The 21,950-nt window shown below is 38.9% G+C and overlaps 2 protein-coding genes across 3 annotated transcripts in view; both read left to right on the forward strand.

Moving 5' to 3' along the window:
* Positions 1 to 21,950, forward strand: part of N (neurogenic locus Notch protein) — a 336,265-nt gene that overhangs the window by 33,219 nt on the left and 281,096 nt on the right. The gene's annotated exons all lie outside the window — the stretch shown is intronic.
* Positions 14,853 to 15,428, forward strand: LOC116434209 (uncharacterized). The gene has a single exon (XM_031992927.2). It carries the CDS (start codon positions 14,853 to 14,855, stop codon positions 15,426 to 15,428), a length of 576 nt encoding a protein of 191 aa, XP_031848787.2.

The following is a 21,950-nucleotide window of genomic DNA, read 5'->3' on the forward strand; positions in this document are numbered from 1 at the left end:
TAAATGCTGCGCGTTTTTGCGCTTTTTGGGCCATGAGTTGCAAAAAATTGGATTTCTCCTTTGGTACTTTTAAAAAGAAAGTATCGCGGAAGAGGTTGAATCGCTGTCATCCTTGTTGCGGACTAATTACAGGATGATTTTAATGCGGCAGGTAGTTGTATCACGCGATCGGTAACTGTAAAATTCTTGTCGCTGTGTGGTCTAACAACGACAAAATAAGTTTTCCATGTCGATACCTTTTTCTTATTCGAATCGCTGCAATGACCCCCTTTCCTGGTGATTTGAATGCCGGCACGTACTGTACTTTCCGCCGTCGTGACAAGTGTGAAGCGTGGACAATTGCCACGTCTCATACCTTTGACCAAAAGCATGCTGCCTCTCGTGTTAACCCTCTGCTCTGCCATTGTTTTCATGACTGTGCTGGTTAGAGTTATTGTTTACATTTTGACGACCATTGTTAATAGGCTCATGCCCATTAAATCGTATTAAAATACTTACTTTTTATTGTGTTCGATCAAACAGTTCTTAATAATGCAAAAGTATTTATTGTATTTTTGTATTAAGAACACAGGTAAAGAACTTTTATGTTTATTGTAATCTTATATCTTCCTTTATATTATATTTCTATTTGGCAACAGTTTATACAAATTGGTTGTGAATTTAATAACATGAAACAAATTTACATTCAATATTCTTCCTTAAGATAAATATAAACATTTGCTTGTACCCGTAGAATTTCTTGCTCACAGTTTTATTCAATATTTTTCACTTATTATTTCTCGGAGTAAAGGTTAACATTTTCTTGTGCCATAAATTTTAGAAAGAGACTTCACTGTTCAATCCCGACATGTGTTTTTCAAGTTTACTGTTCCATAAAGAAGTAACATAAAAATGAAACTGCTGGGCTCAAAAGAAGTGTTATCGAGATAAGTCAATGTCATCAACACAGTTAGTACATCGTTAGCCCCTCCACCGTAATAAGCGCAAGGTGGTGGTGTTTGGAGAAGGGCCTCGGCCATCGGCAGATGTTCCATTCATTCTGCCGCCCGCTACGTGGGCCCCTCGCAGGGCTATACTAAGTTACGGGTACATACGGCGTCGTCACATGCAAAGAAATCATCGATAGCATCGAACGGAGCAGCTGCGTTTTCCGTCAATCGTTCAAGATACCTTCAGTTTCCTTTATCTGAGTCCCCTAAGATTTTCCCGAACATTTTCTCTCTACAAAGGGAACACTTATATTCTCAATATATCATTAACTAGATTTTGACCTTTTTAACCCACGAAAATGATTGAAATCATTGAACTAAATTATAACGTTATTCTACAGATTTTGAAATTAAGAAATTAGATTAAAGTATCGTGTAAAAAAAAGTCCGTAAATACGTTATTAAGAAGACAGTTACTTTCAGTTTCTATTATGTAAAGTTCAATTAAATGTAAAATTAGATGGTTCATTCTTGAGTATTAATTCTATAAGTAAGAATAAAAAAGATAGTTATACACTCTTGGCTCTGAACTTAATTAACTATAATAAGAATATTGCGCATGAACGCAGCGCGTGGGAGTTGATGCATTTGAGTTTAATTATGCAGTCTTGCACCTACTGGTTCTTGTAGCCTGATGCCAGTTAGACTGGTCACTTTCAATATTTCAAACAGAACATTTAATTAAGATACGCAGATGAGATAAACATTATTGATATAGTTATGCTATGCAACGTGGCTAACGTATTATTAATCCCATATAATACTTGTATTGCTTCTTTGATTATTCCTTTACTTATACCATCGAGTATCTTTCAAGGTGAAGATTTCAAACCAATAAATAAATACGTATGTCTTTCATTTCTTTCTGCACTCTTTTCCGTTATTAATACTAAATCTTTTTTCTAACAAATAAAAAATATTAGCTCTTATAAATATTGTTATCCAAGAAGTTGTAAATGCTAAAAAGATATTTTCAAACCTATTTTGAATAAAATTGTTTTCCTATTCATGAAGTATATTTGTTAACTTTTATCATTTATAATTGGGACATTCTGTACATAATAAATTTGTACAAAAAAATACACTGTTTATTATATAGTGAGATATCAATATCTAAGCTCTTATAAACTAGAATTATGTAAATTCAGAAATACTGTTCCAAAGGACAATAATTTTGAGTTCAAACATTCTCAAGAAGTCCCAAATGGAGAATTCGATACTACCGCCATCTATGCGTCAGATTCCAAAGGAACATTTTCCGAACTTTGTCAAGAAAGATATTCCCATATGTATAATACGATTCATAAAAGTTTCAATTCTATTCAGTAATAACGAACAATTAATATTCTAATATTAATATTCTAAATCTCGTGAACAATCGTTTATCAATTTTCCCACGAGTACTTATCCACACGACAACAATGTAAAAAAGTCTTTCGCTAGCTCGTCCCATGCTGCCGAAAAAACGCTTAATATTCATCCTCCCACAAAAAATGACTGTCCCAGCCCCCAGTCTACTAGAGCCAAAAACCTTATTCGCGTAAATCGTCCCCGTGAAGCTCATGATTTCGCTGCCGTTGGACCACACAAGCGTGTACCCCTAAAAACAATATGGACGGCTAACGAACATCCATAAATCGCGCAATAGGACTCGGGGTACGAGCCACTTAGGTGAATATCCGTAATGCCCATTACAATACAATAGGGTCCCAGGTCTGCTGTCTCTTACCCCTTCCACCGGGCGCGCTCGGTTTCTCTCGATTCCCCCAAAAACAATGGCGGCCGAGCTCGAACGTGTGTCGTTCGATCGTTTGGGGTCCACGAAACGAGGCCCGGGGGACCAGCGAGAGGAGTCAAAACAAAAGCCAGATATACGACCTCGTGACTCGGGCCCCGCATACCTGGGCCCGTGAACCTTTTTCGGGTTCTGCCGTCCTGGGCTCTATCCAGGGTCAACTTTCCGGCTTTTTTTAACGCGTGAATCGTGAACAATGAAAATTGGATAATTCTGATTTACGAGCGCCGCCGACTTTGCTCCTTTGCCCATATTGCATCAATATATACTGTCCGGATACCCCGTTATTCGTTTATATGCGAGGGTAATAGGATTACCTGGACAGCCGGTCGGTTTAATGGCTGTATTTCTTTCTTTCAAAGGATTACGCCCTTTTTCACGATCGTAGACGGCCAAGTCGACGTATAGTGGGTGTTTAGTATGTTGCCACGGATTATTGTATTAATATTATAATAATCTGCGGTTCCGACGTGTGTTTAACCTCTGTGCGGAAACTTTCAACTGCTAAATGCGCGGGCCTTTTGGTGTTCCGTTGCTTGGATACCGGTATCGAATGATTCTGTGTTTTTCTTGATTATTAATATTTTGCATTGGGCGAGTGATTCGAATGTAAGTACGAATGGTCTTGTGAATAATTCATTCTTTGAATGGATTATTGAACAGAGATAATATGTGACTGCGTATTTACATATTGAATACTTAGCTATCAAAATTATCGTATTTATTTTATAAGGTGGTTGCGTAAAGTTGTACACGATAAATACATAATTATTCAAATAATCAAATCATCTATTTGCAATCTTCTATGAATCCTATTACCACCAATACGGTGGCATTTTTCTTCAAATTATTAAATGTGTTATTAAAACATGATGAATTATAAATAAATCAAAACTTCATAGTCAAGAAGTTCCAAATAAACCAACACATCACATAGAACATATTCCACATAAATCAAATTGTTATTGCTATTGTTGTTACGGTTTCTAGTGTATCAAGAAAAAAAGAATAAGAAAGCGAATTTTTCTCTTCTTTCTCATCGTCGTTTTCGCGTGTATCGAGCGACTCGTTTCGCCGGGGGTGATGAGGTAGGACAGGCGGTCAACAATGCTGTAAGGAAAAATAGAAAAAGGTCTCTCCTCTCGTGGTCTTTGGCCGAGGCAGCGGAGGCAGATGTCCGGACCAGTTAGGTATTGAGTGTCGAAGCCAGGTATCGAATACCGGAGAAGATACCCTCGGCGCGAGTCGCAGCCCAGGATTCCTCGCGTACGTTCGAAAAGCCTGTCTCTTTTTGAAGACACGTATAACTTTTTCTGACAATCTGCACACACAGCGCGGTCAGGGTTTTTAATCGCAGGGAAACATGCGCTGGCTTACGTTACAGGATCCCTTAAGTGACACCCAATACGGCTTCGAATGCAGCTTCGGAAGCTTCCATTTCCTAGAAACGTGATGTTAAAGCTGTCGTTCAGCTCGAAATAATTGCGAATCTGCTGAAGTAACATTGTCACTTGACAAAGTATCAACCTTGGTAATCGAAGAATTGAAGATACGCTGAGGACTATGTTGCAGAATGCTTGAAATACCATCAACACAGTGACTTTGATGTAGGATTATTCCGATGGCAATGTGAATACATCTTACTCATTTTGAAAACAAAAAAGATGAGGTTGGATTTGCATGTTATTTTTCGTTGTATGTAAAGGTTTCATATGAAATACGTTAAACAATGTTTACTCAACATGCCGAAGTACCGAATGTAATTACAACAATTTTGTTTAAACGAAAAATTGTTTTACGTGAAACAGTGAGTTATAAATATAAAGTACAATTTTATTTCTATGTTTTTTATTTTAATTTTCTATTCTTGATCTCGACTATTTGTCGTGAACTGAAACTTTTATAACCATATTATTCTACATCTTTTGTTTTGTTTCCTATATAGAATAATACTGTATCAATTGTACCGTTTATTCATCCAAGAGTTAGCCAAGCACTTATATGTTGGAGAAATATTCAAGCTTTTCTCGAGAACAAGAAAAAACCCTGTATTAAAATTTGTTCCTATCTTTTCGCTTGGCATCACATACTTCTCAATGTTTTTGCATAATTCAATCAACTGCCCGGATGATTATAAGGTATCTCACGAACAATCGCCGACATTTCTACATTTCGAATTTATTACCAACTGGCGTTAGCAATTTAATCAGTATCAATTTCATGTATGGCAGCATTTCATATCTTTTCCGTCCACGATAATAACTTTGGAGCTGTTCACGTGTAATATACTAAAATTATGCTAACTTTATGTCTGTCCAAGACGAAAAGATGAACAGGTCCCACACGCATACGTTTCTTCGTTGCCTGGGAGGCTAGGTCCGGCACGAAAAGCGGCTGAACTCGCGATTATTATGCACCAAACCTGGAATTCCCGAATGATGAAACACAATGGCGCGTCCCGGTATAGTAAGAGAAAAAGGTGGGTAAGGTAGAAGCGGTATGCGGATTCTTTTATCGTTTATTGTCTGACCTCCACTGTTTCGTGAACACGTTGAGACAATATATGTACGAGATTCTACGAGCAAACTTAAAATATCAGAAATATATCGGTCGATTCGTTTGAGCACCAGATTTTCTCTGTTGTTATCTACAACCTGTAACATTTGGGACATTTATGCAAATCCTTATTTTCAGACACTGTTCTGTGCGAATCTAAATAAAAGAAAAAATTTTTTTGTCGATTAACATTTAAGATTCTTCAACAAAGACTATTAATTTCTTCACTTTTAATTGTTTATTTCACACTTGCACACGAACAAGTGATTACGTATGATTAATTCTTTACAGACGACTTCCTTTTTTACTGTAGGTGTTACCATAATTTGTTGATAAATGTCTGATATTTCTTATGATTGCCTTCAATTCTAAAAAGTACAAGAAATTGGTAATTGAATAATAGGAAAAAGGATAAAGGATAAATGTCAGAGTCATATGATTGATAAATTTTGTATTTAAACGAATTCATAAATATGAATAATTGTAAATATTGTTATTAACGTTTCTGCCACCAGGACGTTAATAGTTCCTTCCAAAAAATAAAAAGGAATGTAGATTGTAATCATTAATTCATTTAATGCGAGCATACCTTACTAACGAATAACTTTCATCCGTTGAATATATTAGGTTAAACTTAACTTCGAGCGGGGGCAATTATTATTCTGTTACCCAATCGACAGGTATTCAAATTAAATCACATTTATCATCGAGCATTCTACAGATATGATTTAATCTTCAGTGTCGCGTATCGGAAGTCTCCGGGACCGACTTCGTTTTATCGCCGTCATAAAAATACTAAAATCCGTTCGGCCGGAGTTACTTGTTTGTAAATTAAATACACCGACACCGGGCCGCACTGAGTGCCGCTACGGCCTTCCTTTTATAATTAATCCAGTTTATATTTCCGCGCCGGTAAAATGTATCGGTGGATCGTGGCTCACTTTATCGAGCGGTGATTTACGTTACGATAACTCAGCTTATTTCGCGTTCGCGATAATTGAAACGCACAGCCATGAATTCGTTAATTATGCGATCGGAAGAGGAGACTCGCGAGGAGAATCGAAGCGCAGCTGAAAGAGTTAACGAACCAATGGAAAAAAAAACAAGAAGAAAGAGAGAAGGGGTAAGAGAAAGAAAAAGAAAAGAAAAATAACGTATCTCGTGACCGGTTCATAAATCGTAATCACGCTGGCTGCCAGTGGAATTCACGACAATTTAACAAACGGTTCAAGGCCCAAGACGAATAGTCGTGCGGGAACGGGCCCGTCTCGCTTCGACCTATCATCTTATTAAAAATCTTGGGTCGAGTCGCGCGAACGTGCCAGCCCCGAATGAATATTAACACGTTAAGCGCCACGAAAGTCTTGACTCTTTTTCCGTAGAGTTATACGTTCATAGCAAAGAAAAGCCGGAACAATTATTAAATATTCGGCATTAATATTCTTGCATTACACTATTATCAGCTTAGATACGTTATTAAACATTTTCATTTGATATCGGTTATCTTGCATGTTACGATTGTTCTCAAGAAACTCAAAAACTTCGTCATCAGTGACATACGTGGCACTTTTTGCTTACTTCACGCAGATGTGTACAGAAATTTTGTTCATTCATCATTATGTATAGAGTGATACATTTCAAAACAATGTAGAATGTGTAACGCAACAAAAGTAACGCTATGTGGAAGATGTCATTGGCAATTTTGGAACAAAAATATTTCAATGTGCGTTTCAATACCTGTTTCCAACGGAAGAGGTTAAAATTATTTCGCGCGTCGTATTCAATGACACGCCAGTAATGAAGTCGAATTTGTCTCGAAAATTACAAAGTGCGTCTCGGTACAATGTCGATTGCCGAAAAAACAACGAGCGCGTCGGGTTCGACGTGTTTCTGCGGATCCGTTCCCGCTATTTCATTTATCACTTGTCAGGGGGAAGGAACCGTGGCTCGCACACGCAACGCGCTCGTGGAACACGAATGTGCTACGCCGCCGGAATTTCTGATGAGTTCCGCCGTGAAACGACCGGGGTAGATGTATCATTTTTGGCTACTTTAAGAATTTAATTTATTTCAGATTTTAATTTATCGATCCTCATTTTGTTGTTGAGGACCGATTATATGGTGCTCGAAAAATACGGAATGCTAAAAGTCAATTCAAACAAAAACTTTGGATGTAAAATAATTTTACTCGTACATGGTTCGTTGAGAAAGAAAATGTCAAATTTAAAGGAAGATTGAAGTAATACACCTTTCGAGCTTCAACCTGATAACTGTGGAATTCAGTTTGAAAAATCTCTCGTTTCGCATACAATCGAAACGCAGGACGAATGCACCGAAGGTATATTTGAATGAAAAACCAAAAGTAAAACGAAGAAGAGTTATATGTTTATCTCAAAAAATAAAGAATTCATCGTTGAAAGAATCAATATCATTTCAAGCGTTTACATCACTTGTATACTCGGCAAACGCAGTTAACTGTTTAATGGTTTTTCTAATCTACGGAGTACAATTACTTGTAAACCATATACATTTATTTAAAATGGTTCCCTCAACTTGTTATCAAAATTTAATAATAATCAGCACTTTCTTAATTATAATATCCTAAAGTCAACATCAGTCACTTAATTCTATCGAGTTCAAATGAAATATTTTTCTATCCTCAATGGTACGTCCACAGAATAAACGTAAGAATATGCAAAGAATTCCTTTCTTCTGCTAACGAATTATGTACAATAAAATAATCCTGTGGAGGGTGGTTGTAAAAGAAATCATAGTGCAAAGGGTTAATAACGAGCGATCGGCAGAAAAATTCAGCCCGCTCTTGAGGTCAGACCTCGCCTATATTTAAGTCGTGGAAATATATCTTCTGGACGGTTTCACTGCTGGGTCAGTCCGTTCTGACAAGCGCGTACGACGCGGGACGGGGCCGAGAAACAGGAAAGTAAAGAGAGTCAGTGGAGAAAAAAAAATAGAATGTAATCGTTGGGGCGCTTTACGAGTGCGCTCGTCAAAGTAAACACCGAGAGGGACTACCGCGAGCCCGCGCGCCGGTATGCAATGAAGGAAAAGGTAAATTTGTGTGAAGCCGTGTCCTGCATCGGCGCACAATGGAGCGTTTCGCGGTGAACGTGTTACGCGAGACTTGCAACCCGGCTGAAACTCGGACCGCGTGCAACACGTGCACTCCGCCGCGGAGATAGCGGGGATGCGCTCGTGAACTGAAACGCTCCTGCGGAGCTGTAAAAGTTCCCTCGACAAGCAAATACTACACGCGTCTTCAACGTCTGCTCGAACTTCACCTTGCGCCACGGTCTGCTTTTCGCAGATCGCTTCTACAAACGGGCTCTTCGAGTTATCGCGAAGATACGGTGCATTTCCTTGGAAACGCGAGATGCGCTGCGGCCAGAACTGGATTTCGTGCGAAGGAATATTCTTTTGTGAATTTGTGGCCCGGAGATATTTGAAAGAGTTCTTACTTTTTTTTTGGTATTTCTTGATATTTGAATGTTCTCTCTATCTGGGCCACTTTAGATATGTAGGTTATATTTATACGTGAAGTTTCTTTGATATTTTATTGCGTCCTTTTGTGAAGTTTTGTTATGTTTAGATTGTACTGAAATGAGATGAGTGTTTTGAATTTTAAATGATTCTGATTGGAGGAGATTCGAGAGAAAAATTGATTGTTATTGAGACTTTTATTATCGACGATACTAATTTGAGAAACATCATAGGATTCGCGGTACAGTTTAACTGAATATTGTATTTATCTTAACGTTAATATATTACAATCAGTAACACGCAGCACGCTCATATTCAATTGCAAATTTCACATATATAAATTAAGACAAGAAAAACTTCACATAAAGGACAATAATAACATTTGTCTACAAAATAAACACACGACTTCATCCATTTCTCTCTAATAATTCTCCAAATGCTAAGATGTTTCGTTTCCAAAATCGCCCAGAAGATTCTTTCACGAGCGTCGTAATTTCAGATACATATCAATGAAGAAAGTTCCCTCGCGCCGCAGTACTTTATCTCGAAATCGATTGTCACTTGATTGATGTAATATCTGACCCCACTTTTTTATTTCCAAGGCAACCCCTTATCCCTTTCTCTTCGTTCGAAACAATTTACGGGTAACTGTTATGAAATGTATTCCAAGTTAATGCATTTAATTAACAGCTACCGCGGATGTTCGTCGGCCACCTGGTGGATTCAAAAACGGGAACGAGATCGTGATCGATTTCACGTCGGCGGCGGAGTGCAGAATTCAGATCCGTGAAAGTGTCGTCTCCGGCCGCGGTAATGGGATGAATCGTCTCGCAGGAAATTATCGAGCGATCACCCGGATCGGCCGCTCTCAGCTCTCCAGTTTCATAAGAAGTCGCGCTCGTTTACGCCATATTTGGCCGGCGAGGCCACGTTTTCCAACCCGTCTGCCCGGCTGCTCGGCTGGTCGCGATGCCGCATCGGCTCGGCGTCGCCGATAAGCGCGGCGCGGCGATCCACGCTAAAACGGGAGAAAATCGTTGCCAGGCAGATTCGCGCGTCACCCAAACGAGTTTTTCTTGTAACGACTTATCTGAACGTGGACGCCTCGCGATTTCGAAAGTCCGTCGCGTGGCGATCGCGTTATTATACCAATTTAAAGAGTGCATCGTGCGGAATCATTTTCCTTTTTTCCTCTCCTCTTTTTGCTTCTTCCCGTGTGCTGTCGTCGGTTGAGAAAGTTTCGCAACGGACGAGACGGGATGAACGCCGATACACCGCCGCGCGACGGGCGCCCACCGTTCGATAGCGTCCTTCGCCGGGCATATTTACATCGCCGTGTATTTATGCACCTCTATATGCTATAACATTTACCATGCGGCTGCGACCGCGCGCCTCCTCATTCAGAACTTTCATTCAGATGGGGAACAGTATTTCGTTCTCGGGCCGCGTTATTGCGCATTGTTGCGCGTGAGGATTCGTTTGCTGGGTTGTTTGGAGGAGGAACTTGATAATGGAGTGTATTGTACTTTATTTTGTATCAGAACGTATTGCGGTTCCGGCGAGAATTTGAATTTTATGGTGTTTTGGATTGGTTTTCCGATAGAGTTCGTTTCTTTTTTTTTAGGATTTGTATTTCTCGCGGAATCGAAACATCGGATAGGAAATAATTGTATTTGTATCGAAGGTATCTGGTTCATGTTATTTAGACATTTACATTAATTTCGGACTTGCTTACAACTCGTAAAATGTAACTATTACTCGCGTTGGTACACAATTTATTATCTGACTCGAGTTACTTAGCCATTATCACCAGGGTGCGTATATGTAAAGTGCATTATAGCGATCGTAAACTAGGTTGAAATCATCAGTGAACAGCGCATTAGTATTATGATTATATTTTGATCGTTATTAGTATTGGTTTCTTCAGTTTTCATTAAAATTGATTTCTTCGCTAAAAGTATTACATTATTATACCATCGTATTATTAGTACTTACATATGTTATGTTTCAAGTTCCTATTGACTTGCACATTTTTATCATTGGATCACATGCATCCACGAAAAAACGTTAAACTTTCTACATTTTTCAAAACATTTACGTTCACGTGCAATAATAAAAAATGTAGCAATAAAGACTAATTCCTCATATATCCTTGCGATACAAATCACTCTAAATTGTACTAGCGAAGCCAAGTTGAACCTCATTACAGCTAATACTCCCCAGCGCGAGGCTTGTTCATTAAACTGCTCGCTCTATCCCGCAGGATTAATCGGTTCCTACGTGTCTAAGATTCCCGGCCGAAGTAACAAGGAGTAACTTTTAAAGCTTCCATCGTGAGGGTAATGAAATATCGGAGCGAATTTCACCGAGATACGGTATCGGAGGGCTGCGAACAGGTTCTTTCCGATCAAACACCATAGGAAACCTGCGCTGCTTCGATCTATTTCTCTTTCGTAACGCTTAGTTATGCTGCCTACACGCTTGGCAGAAGTGTTCGCTAACAGTTTGTAAACTGTTCGAGAGGTATTCATGAAGAAAAGTAGCATAGTGTATATATGGGTGCTAGAGAATAAACAGATCACAAACAGTTAAAGGCTTATTTACTTAACGTTCGCTATTAATTGTGCACATACACGTATTCCTTCGCAAAAATGCCTCGTAAAAGTCTGTTCTTCACATGAGTTACAATCTTTTAATCCCTTTCACTGAACATCGACACTTAGATTCAGATGGAACACACATACTGAAGATTAACCATTTGTTTTATGACTTCTTTCATGACTGAGCTCCCTACGATAGCTTTGTTTGTAATTTACAAGGAAACAAAGAAAAATTCCTAATTTTTCTGTATCCACCACAATTCACAAGAACAAAATATTATGGAATTGGAACTTAAAATAACTGAGTTACATTTTATTTTTGTAGCTTCCGTTTTGTTACATATGGCAAGAAATTAAATCTCTTGGTAGCTTTCAGTTCTTACACAAAATTCTTTTACACAGTGACAACTGGGTATAAATTCAAAATACGAGCGCTCTAAACGTAACAAAATCGAACAATGATGAATGTCTTCTCATCGCAATCGACTCGCGACTCCAAGTCCTTATTGCCAAAACCTCGTAACCCGCGCAGTGTGGACTCGACATTAGAGTCCCCTCGCCTCTCCGGATTCGGAGCAAAAACGCACGATGCTCGCCGGGCATTCGGTTAATTTAACAAAACAGCATGCTCGATAAAGCAGAAACGAACCAGAGTCGTCCGGTGGAATGCCCGAGCGGACGAAGAAGAAGCCCGGTGTGCCCCACGGAACACGGTGAGCGTTCATCGAGGAATTATTTCGTTGGCCCGGGGCTTGGGGCCTCGATCCGATCCGGCCTGGCCTGGCCCGGTCGCGAGAATTCCGTGAGCGGCCGTCCGGCACGAAGCCCCGGGTCCGCCGGGGTCTTCCTGTCCCATCGAAATTCCATGGTGGTCGGGGATTATCCACCCGCTGCGAGAACGACGACAAGAGGGGTTTGTTGCCGGGCATCGGCCCGGTGGGCGGTATTTTTACCGCGGTGACTCGCGCGTTTTCTGCGCCGAGCCCGCTCGTTCTCCTCCTCCGCGATTCCACGCTCGCGCGCAACCGCGCCCGGACGAATCACGCACCAGCGCGCGCGCGAGCGTCCTGCCCAGGCCTGAATTCACGTAATTGTGATTAATGGGCACGCTAATGCGAGCCCGCTGACTTGATTCCTGCCGGTGATGACGTGGAACGCGGGTTTCGAAGGTGCGTTGATCTCATTCTGGGATTATTGAAGAGGAGGTTTCTTGAATCGAGGTTATTTGCTCCGTTTCAGCTTGTTTATTTGTGGTTTTTTGGATTGTGATGCATATTGATTAGTTTAATAATTATGCTTCGTGTAGTTTTGTCGGATTAATGGTTTTTGAGCTGGGGTAAAGATAGTATTGCGACTGTGTATTTTAACATTTCCCGCCTCGGAAGGTAAATTGGAAGTTTATTGCATCCTTTACGTTAACAACCAAAATGTTCTCTTTTTGTTTGGACGAGTATTACAATACTCTTGTTTAAAAATTCTATTTTGAAAGCAAAAATTGAAGAGAGCTTTACAATGATTTCATTTAACCTTCTTATAGCTAGATAACTTACGTTACCGGTTAATTATGGTAAATATAATAAAATAATCGTTGCATTTCATGGAAATGCGTTTAAAAAACACGTAGAGAAATGTATAAGTAAGAATGTACATCATCGTTGAAAACAACGATCCTTCGAGGATTAATAAATAAGAAATCCAAGTCCTTTCGGCGATGAACGCGAACGATGATTTAAAAACTAAAGAATAATCGCGACACTCGTGCTAAATACTTAAGCTCAAGAATCAGCTAACAAATCACGCGCTTATCGGAAACCTGACCAGTTTAAGTACCACGAACGGTGTTTGGACCACGGTTCGCTAAAAAAGATAGAACTGTTAAACGTGTCATTGCCGGACAGCGGAGTAGTTTGCGGCGTGGTGCTGATACATCACGCGATTCGTAACACGCGTGCAGCAGAACTGAATCGCAATGGAAGGAGCGATGGCCGTAAAAGTTCGTGAGATCGCGATTACTTTTCGTTCTATCGTATCGCGGGAGACACGAATGCGAGGCCCGAGGGACGTGTCCTCTTCCTCTTCCCGATCGGCGTTGTCAAGATCGCCGGGAGGCCAGACGAAAGGATCGTCTCCCACACACCCGGCAGAAATTTACGTGTTTACAGACAATGGCGGAGCCGATTGACGCGCACGATAAGTGCGAACGGCGATTTGTTTTCTGACCGGCGCGCCGAGACGCGTCGAAAGCCACGTGGTAGGCGTTTGAGTTGTTGCCGCGCGGAGAGAGGTGCATTTTTAACGCGCCGCTCTCGTCGGCCGGGCTTATCCGTCGCCATCGAATTATTTCCGACGGGTTGCAAATTTATCGGAATATAATGTGCTGTTGTTTTATTCGAATTCCGTATCGGTGTGTTGTTTGTTTTGTTAATGTGACGGGAACATTATTTACACTCCGTGTGCTCTTGTTATTAGGCTTGATAAATTTTTATGTAGCACAGGATGTAGACTGGAAATGAATAAATGCATATATTATATTTTATACTACACCTGATCCTCGATTTACTCGGACTTTTTTCGTGCGAGCCTCTTTTTTACGCGATAAGTTGAAACACTATTTACGCGGTAGTTTTTACGCGCGATCTCAATTTACGCGATCTCAATTTAGTAACAGCTAGTAAAATATACTTTTGTTTTCTGAAATGTCATTATTATTATTTTCTTTTGTCAAGCTGTGTGAAATAAATATGTATTTCTAAAACTTATACCAGCTTTTCTCTTCAATATTTTGTTTTTTTTTGTACCGACAGACTCTATTTACGGGATTTTCATTCGCGTAAAAGAAACCCACGTGGAACGGATTTTCGCGTAAACCGAAGGTCAAGTGTACTTGAAAATATTGAATATAATTTTTAATGCACCAAGACTTCATTAAGTAAAAAGATATTACTATACATTGTTTTCTTAACTCAAATTTTCGAAACGTTTCAACAATTTACTTAAGGGGGGAAATACCTTTAGAACCTTAAAAAATCGTAATATTTTTTTTTCTATAGGAAGTTAGTATAACATCTTAAGAGTATGGTGCCAAAGTTTCAAAGCGAAATTCGGAGCCCTTCTGATGCTATACCCCATAATCAGGACTCATAGGCGGTAGCCCACCGCAGGTATATATTCACGCGCTCGAAGCGGAGGACCCGCCTTTCGTAATTCCCCCGTTTCAATCATTGTAAACATGTTACTTTACATTGTTTGCGTTATACAAGAAAAATTATCATACTGCCGGCTTCGAAATATTAAAAAAAACAAAAAACATCTGTGGAAAAGGCAAGCTGACTGATGCGCTTATCAGGAAACTCATACTATGGCTTAGCCATACGAAGAAATATTCATAGTATGGAAAATATGAAGAAAGCTATAATGGCCTCGTATTATCACTTATGCTCCATCAAAGAAAATCCAAGGCACGAATACTGCCTGGTAGGAAATGACAGCTGGTGCAAGTGGCAGAAAGCTCTAGCTACAGGAGCAAATTTGGACCTTATAGAACATCCTGCACCACTACATCCAGACGTGCAGAAGCACATCCTACCAATTTACGAAGATTTATCTGAAGATAATCTACTTGAGAAGTGCTTGGGCGGACACACTCAGAACAATAACGAGAGTTTCAACTTAACTGTTTGGTGCTTCGCTCCAAAGCACCTGCACTCAGAAATAAAAATTGTTGAAATTGCAGCATATTTGGCAGCTGGCTTATTTAACGAAGGATATGCTTCAGTTTTAAGAACTATGAGTGCTTTGAATATTGTAATTGGAAAACAAGCAAAAACATACGCCCTCAAAATCGACGAACAGAGAATAATTCGACAGGAGCGACGCACCTCATTAACTACCAAAGAGGCTCGAAAAGCAAGAAGAGAGCAACGTATAGAGGAAAATCAGCTCTATGAGGAAACAGAAGGAATATTGTATGGCGCAGGAATCGCAGACTAGCTGATAAGTCATTGAAATTATTGAGTTATCACTTATCGAAACTTTGAACGTGTTTATCTCAAAACTACATTTTCGAAATCGGTGGAATCAATAACTCAAAAACTACTCAATCAATCTTGCTGAAATTTTGCACACATATCTATAACAATATTGTCTTCTATATGAACTTAGAGATATGAAATAAATTGTAAATACAAGTACCTTTTTATTGCAAAATATAGCGAAAATTTCATGTAAAATTCGAAATTTCTGTTTTAAAGCGTGCCGTTTCTTCAATTTTCAATATTTTTCACTTTCTTTAGGTTCACCTACAAACTGTAAATGTTAGTTATCGAAGTATATCTTGCTGGTTTGTTTCAAATCAATGTAGCCAATGCTAGAGCTTACACCATTTAATAAGTCGCACCACAACCTTCCCGAAAAACAGGGACATAACTCCGCCATTTTTAAATATTTTGAAAAACAAAAAATGCGTTGTAATAGAGAAAGAATATAATAAATGATAAGCAAAGTTTCAAAAATGTAAAACAATCCTTTCCTTTACAAAAAAATTCATAAAGATAAGCTCGTTTTCATCCGTCTAAAGGTATTTCCCCCCTTAATGAATTCTAAGTCAGATTCTAGATAAGATTCAGGTTAATTGCTATTTTACGTGATATTTGAAAGAAATCGTGGTATTTACAATCCGTATCTTGTAAATGCACATAACATCGCAATTAGGTCCACGTAGACTACGAATACTGCATTTTCTCAATTAATTTTTTAGAAAAATTTCTCTTCGATATCTGATACATAGATATATAATGACATAAGTGGTTACACATAACAAATACCAAAGAATAACATCGAAAAAGAAAAAACTCACTTATAGCATCGTGACGAATCGCCACAAGTGGCGATCGAGGGTCAACCCTTCCATTGTAATCCCGGGTAAACCGACACCATGATACAGTGCGATTTCCCTGGAGTAACGGCACCGAATACGTATCGACGAATATTTTCCCATTTGACATCATCGGCCGGCAGTACCCTTTTCTCACGAGCCGGGCAACGCACGTTCGCAGGGACCGTGGCGTGGGAGTACATCCCGAGTGGAACACGCCGCAACTTAAGCACGTCCAGGTTTCAGAGAATAAAATCGCGAGTCGGGCACGTAATCATCCGTACTCTGCGTCTGCTGGTGTATGTGTGTGCAGAGAGGGTGAGCGAGCGCCTAGTAATCGCGGTTGCAGGCCGCGAGAGATACGGCGCTTACTCGCAATCATAACGGGGACACTTTCCCGTGAAGTATTAAGCCCCCATTACCGGAAGTGAACCGCGTCGCTCACGATTCCGTCCGACACCGCTGGCAAACATCAAACGAAACTTTTATTCCTGGAGTAAAATCACTTAAGCTGATGGGAAATCGTGAAATCCCTCGGCTAACGCTTTCATTAATTCGAATATATTAACTAGTCTCGCTAGGTCGGTATATGCCCGTAATAAACGAGCACGGTTAACTGCAAATGACGGTAAAAAGAAGAAACGCAGGAAGTGATACTCCACGTGGAAAGAATTTTCGAGACACGCTGGCGCGTTCCGGCCGCCTTTAAAACGCCGGCTTGTTCGAGTGTTTAACGCAAACGTACCACTTTGCATATACCTATTCCTACCGTAACCAGTCAAATAATTGATTATAAAATAAAAATAGACAAGTTAGACAGTACATTTTTCTTATTGAAAATAAGAACAGAGAAAGGACGAACCTTGAAACACTGGCAGAGTAATATTTATACTAAAACATTATTGGTGCAGAATAACCTACTCTTGATTTCTTCATTTTGTAATTGTTAAAAAGACAACAGATATTTCTCTGAGAAATGATTAACGAAATTGATTCAGCACCATGCAAACTGAATTGTAAATCAATTAAAGTCTCAATAAATGCACTCTTGAAGTTGCTATAGCGCAATTTCCAAAAGTCAATTTAACTGCCCGGTAGGTTTAGTGTTAAATCAACGAAAGAGGATGCAAAACTTTAAATCAAATTTTAAAACCGGTCCTTTGACCGGTTACTGTGCGTTCAGTGTTAACAATCTAAGGGATTGAGACTGCACGGTTTTCCGTGGTGGGTGAATCGAGCGTAACAATGTTTTGACAAATGTGTGCGGTACTGCTTGCAAGAAACGCGCGTTAACAGCCGAGTTAAACCGGGATTAGCGGGAAAGTGGCTTGCCAATGTTGAAATACCAGCGATGCAACGCGAGCCTCGCGTTGCCCTGATTTGTTAGCAGCGATACCGGGGTCGGCAGCGAGCCTTAATAGGTTATCATTTATCGCGTTCCATATTTCGCGTTGCCTAGACTGATCGTCGCTAATTTATTCGAGGGTGAGTGATCGAGCACCTGCGTGCGCTCAGGTTAAACGTGCCTTGACTGTTCAAGCGTTCCTTAGGCAGCCCCGTTCCCTTGTAAATGAGGGTGAGTTGTGTATCAGCGGTTTAGCTATCTTTGACTTTCGAGAAAGTTGTATTACTCCACGAGAAAATTGTATTTCTGATTCTATGAAATTTTAATGAAAGATAAGACATTTGAAATATTTTGTGTCTTTATTCTTTTTGGCTTTTTCGATTTGTCTGGAATAATGTTACTTTGAAGTAACGAATTACTTTGTAGTTCATTTCGAAATTTTTAGGTATTTATTTTTATTGAGCATTAATTTGTTACCCGTAATTTTTGAAATTGTGTATTGCATGATTTTTGCAATGGTTATTTTATTGACGAGGAAAGTTGTATCTAAATGAATCATAATCGTTAGATTTCGAATATTTATGCAAATATTTTCAATAAATTCAAATTAAACTACAACTGTACTCGTTTTTAGTAGAACTTTTATTTGATAATACTATAGAAATCTTTGCGTCTTATAAACGTACAAAGTTTCACAGTATAACGATTACTTATGACTATATCCTCATTTTAAACGCATTTTCTGTAATTTTCTCATCATTTTCCATTTTTTATTCTTCGGAACCTGCAGAATCTCATGGTAAAAGAATCCTTTTTCCCGGTAAGCATCCTGGTGATAGATCTGTGGAATGGCCGAGCTACAGGACGCGAGAGTTGCAAAGCTTAATTTACGATCATTTTGCGAGTGGCGCGGCAACTATGAATAATTTAACGCTGGAAAAAGTTGGCATGTGGACACACTGGTTACAGGATGAGCAGTTGCGAATAATAACACACACGCGGCGTTGACTTACCGACCCGCGGTGTATCGGGTCCGATTAAGCCTGAAATAATTTCCGGAGATTACTAGATAACGGATTAATGATTTATCATCATTCCGAGGGGGCATCCGCGACGCCTGTCCACCTCGCCGATGTAATAAGAATGCAGTAAATCAGTTAACGTTACTTTAGACCAGTTTACGAGCAATGATTGCTCGGCGCATCTGCTACATTTCATTCGTCTCTATTAAAGCACTCGGGTACCGACTGTTCTTCGATATTACTTTATCGAATCTTATATCAAGCTTGAAAAATTTGCGGCTGACAAAAAGTGACTGACCATCTCTGATAATCTGTTTCCGAACATTAATTTCCACTTACGTGTGATAGTTTCTTGCAGAAGTCGCGCATAGAGTTCACAGACTAAACATCGGACAGACGATGAATAATAATCATTACACTGCACATGTTTGTGCAACTGCGTGTTTTTGTGTACAGTGGATAAGGAAATGGGACTTAGATTAACACTTGTTTTATTGTTGGATTATTTTAAATCAATTTGCTCATTTGGAGAAGAAATAAATGGAATGTGTTAAATCAATCTGATGAATTTTGAATAATGAAACTTTGATGTGATAGTTATTATTTAAAGTGGGAATAAATACATACCATATTATGTACCTTATATACCATATTTACTATAATTTTCTCCTATATTACATAATTTTAACGATGAGAGAATAAAGTATAATAAAATTGATTTTATAATATACAGCTTACACAATTTTTACATATTTATATATTTTATTTAATTTTAAAAATCACAGGTGCAAAAGTATTTAAAATCGATATCTTTACAATAGAATTTGCCATCTCAGGCGTGCATTATTCGATTTCAATGAAATGTATACATATTATTCTTACATATACCTCAAACATATACACAGAAATTAAAAAAATCTTTTATATGGTCAATACGATATTTCCATTATAACTCGTGTTCCCGCAATGCAAGTCATTCACGAATTAAGTTAGATTCGCAGTTTACCAATTTTCATCTGAAAGCAATACAGGTTTTTATAAAAGCATTTAAAATCGTATTCATTAGATTAAACTGTTTCAATCATTTCATCATATAATCCGCAATTAAAGTATAATACATACATCGAAGTTGAAAGAAATAACTTTCAGGTAAAATTACCGGTTAATAAATTACAAACACTTTTGTGTACCAGTGTACGTAAATACTATATTTGCATGAATATCCATAGTTCCGATTAATAACAGTCGATAATTTCCATATCTTCGAGTTATGACAAAACCTGCTAAACATAGAAACAGGGCAGCGCAGCCTTGATGTATTTTCTTGCCAGTCTGTCCATTCATGTTTCTAGCGCGCATTGAATCGGGCAGATCGTATGGTATATCAATGATTGCAAAAGTTCGAATGTTCGCTGGCCGCGGAGCGAATCTCGTCCGCGCCGGGGTATGCGAGGCAGGTTAAGCCAGCTAGGAGAACTAGTCTGAGAAACTTTTCTCTTTCCATATCGCGTGTCTGTTCCGGGAACGCATACTAATTGCAACGGCGAGAGCGACATCGTCGCGCCCCTTCCACGGTCGAAAACTCGATCCCGCTGGGCTCTCGTCTCGTTAGAACGACAGCATAAATTCTAAACGTTCATTTTGTAACTTGGTTCCGCGATAATCGTATTTAATGTTTCAATGGCGAATAGCTTCATCAATCCTATCGTTTCCAGTCGGTCGTTCTCAGGGAAAAAAATTGACTGGTCGGTTCGGTTCAACGAACTCGTAACACCCGGCTAACTCTATTTTAGGAAGTAGGGATTGATAAGATTTTGTAAATACGAGGAACGATCGTTACGCTGAAGGAAGTTATAATCCTTAAACGTGGGATCCCATAGTAATGATCGTTTTATGCTTTAAATCGTGATTAATAAAAATTGACGGTTTGCTTGAATAAACTCGCGACACGTCTGACTGTGTATTAGGAAATTAAAATTGATAAGAGTTTGCAAATGTGAAGAACGATCGTAATATTGGAGGAAGTTGTAAATATAATCCTTAACCCTGATATCTCACGGTGATAATCGTTTTATGCTTCTAATCGCGATTGGTAAAAATAGTCGGGTCGATTTAAGAAATTAAATTAAACGATCGTAATGTTAGAAATTGTAATTTACAAATTTGAGAACCATGGTGATGTTTAGTTGCAGTTTAAAATTACGATTAGTAAAAGTAGATCTTCCACTTGTCGAGGGTGGTTATCGCAAGCACTTGGTGAATTCTTCCGCTTGGAAGGGTCGGGTATACTGTTGCAAAACTGACAGAGGCAGATCCGTGTAAATAGGGACGGTATCGTATCGGCATTCTGATACGCGCACACGTTGCAACCGATTACGTAATCCACGAGGTCATGACTCGCACTACCTACCTCCATTAATGCATACAATCTACCATGTGTACGTGTAACAGAGTACCGCATCCGTGTATGTATCGTTCGAATGGTCGAGGGCAGTGATTTTGCAGAAAAATTATCGAGTCAATGCCTGTGAAATAACAGTTTCATTAATTGACATGTTTATTTAACACTATTATGTACTATAAATGCAGAAGGACACCTTCAATTTTCGTTTCAAATTATTTTCTAAATTTAATCATTTCTTCTTAATTGGCTTTTCGATTTCTCCTACATGTAACGATTATGAAATTACTCCTCCCGAATCTAAACTTAGAAAATAATTTGAAGTTAAAATTTTAAAGTATATTTTGCCACATCAGTAAAAATAATGTTAAAGTTATATAAACGAGAAATTTTAATAGTTTTTATTATTTGTAGATTGTGTTAGAGTTCCCTGTATCCTGTTTGCAAGACACTATTTGTTTCAATAGTAAAATGTTTTATAGATTATCTCCAGTAAATCAGAGCACATGGATTAAAAGGAAATTCAGTTGAATCTGTCACGTATATTTACATATGATAAGTTTTTATGAAATTCTTGGAGCGTCATATTTCCTTGATTTGTCGTATTTCGATAATTCCGTGTTTATTCTTTATTTCTCGGCATCTAAGAACGATATAATAGAAATACGAATTTCCTACTGAACAGTTGCAGTACTTATTCACATCAGCGCAGCCGTATGCACTTATCTATAAAGGAAACTCAAATAATATTTATCTAAGCAATATTTTGCAGCAGTAAGATGTGGTAAAGGTGGTAACGTACAGAGTATTTTATAGCCAAGGGTGATTCTACGCAAGATATTAAATCGAGGACACGCAGTAAAATTTGTTC

Source organism: Nomia melanderi, chromosome 11 (genome assembly GCF_051020985.1).
Source record: "Nomia melanderi isolate GNS246 chromosome 11, iyNomMela1, whole genome shotgun sequence".
In the NCBI taxonomy this organism is placed as follows: Eukaryota; Metazoa; Arthropoda; class Insecta; order Hymenoptera; family Halictidae; genus Nomia; species Nomia melanderi.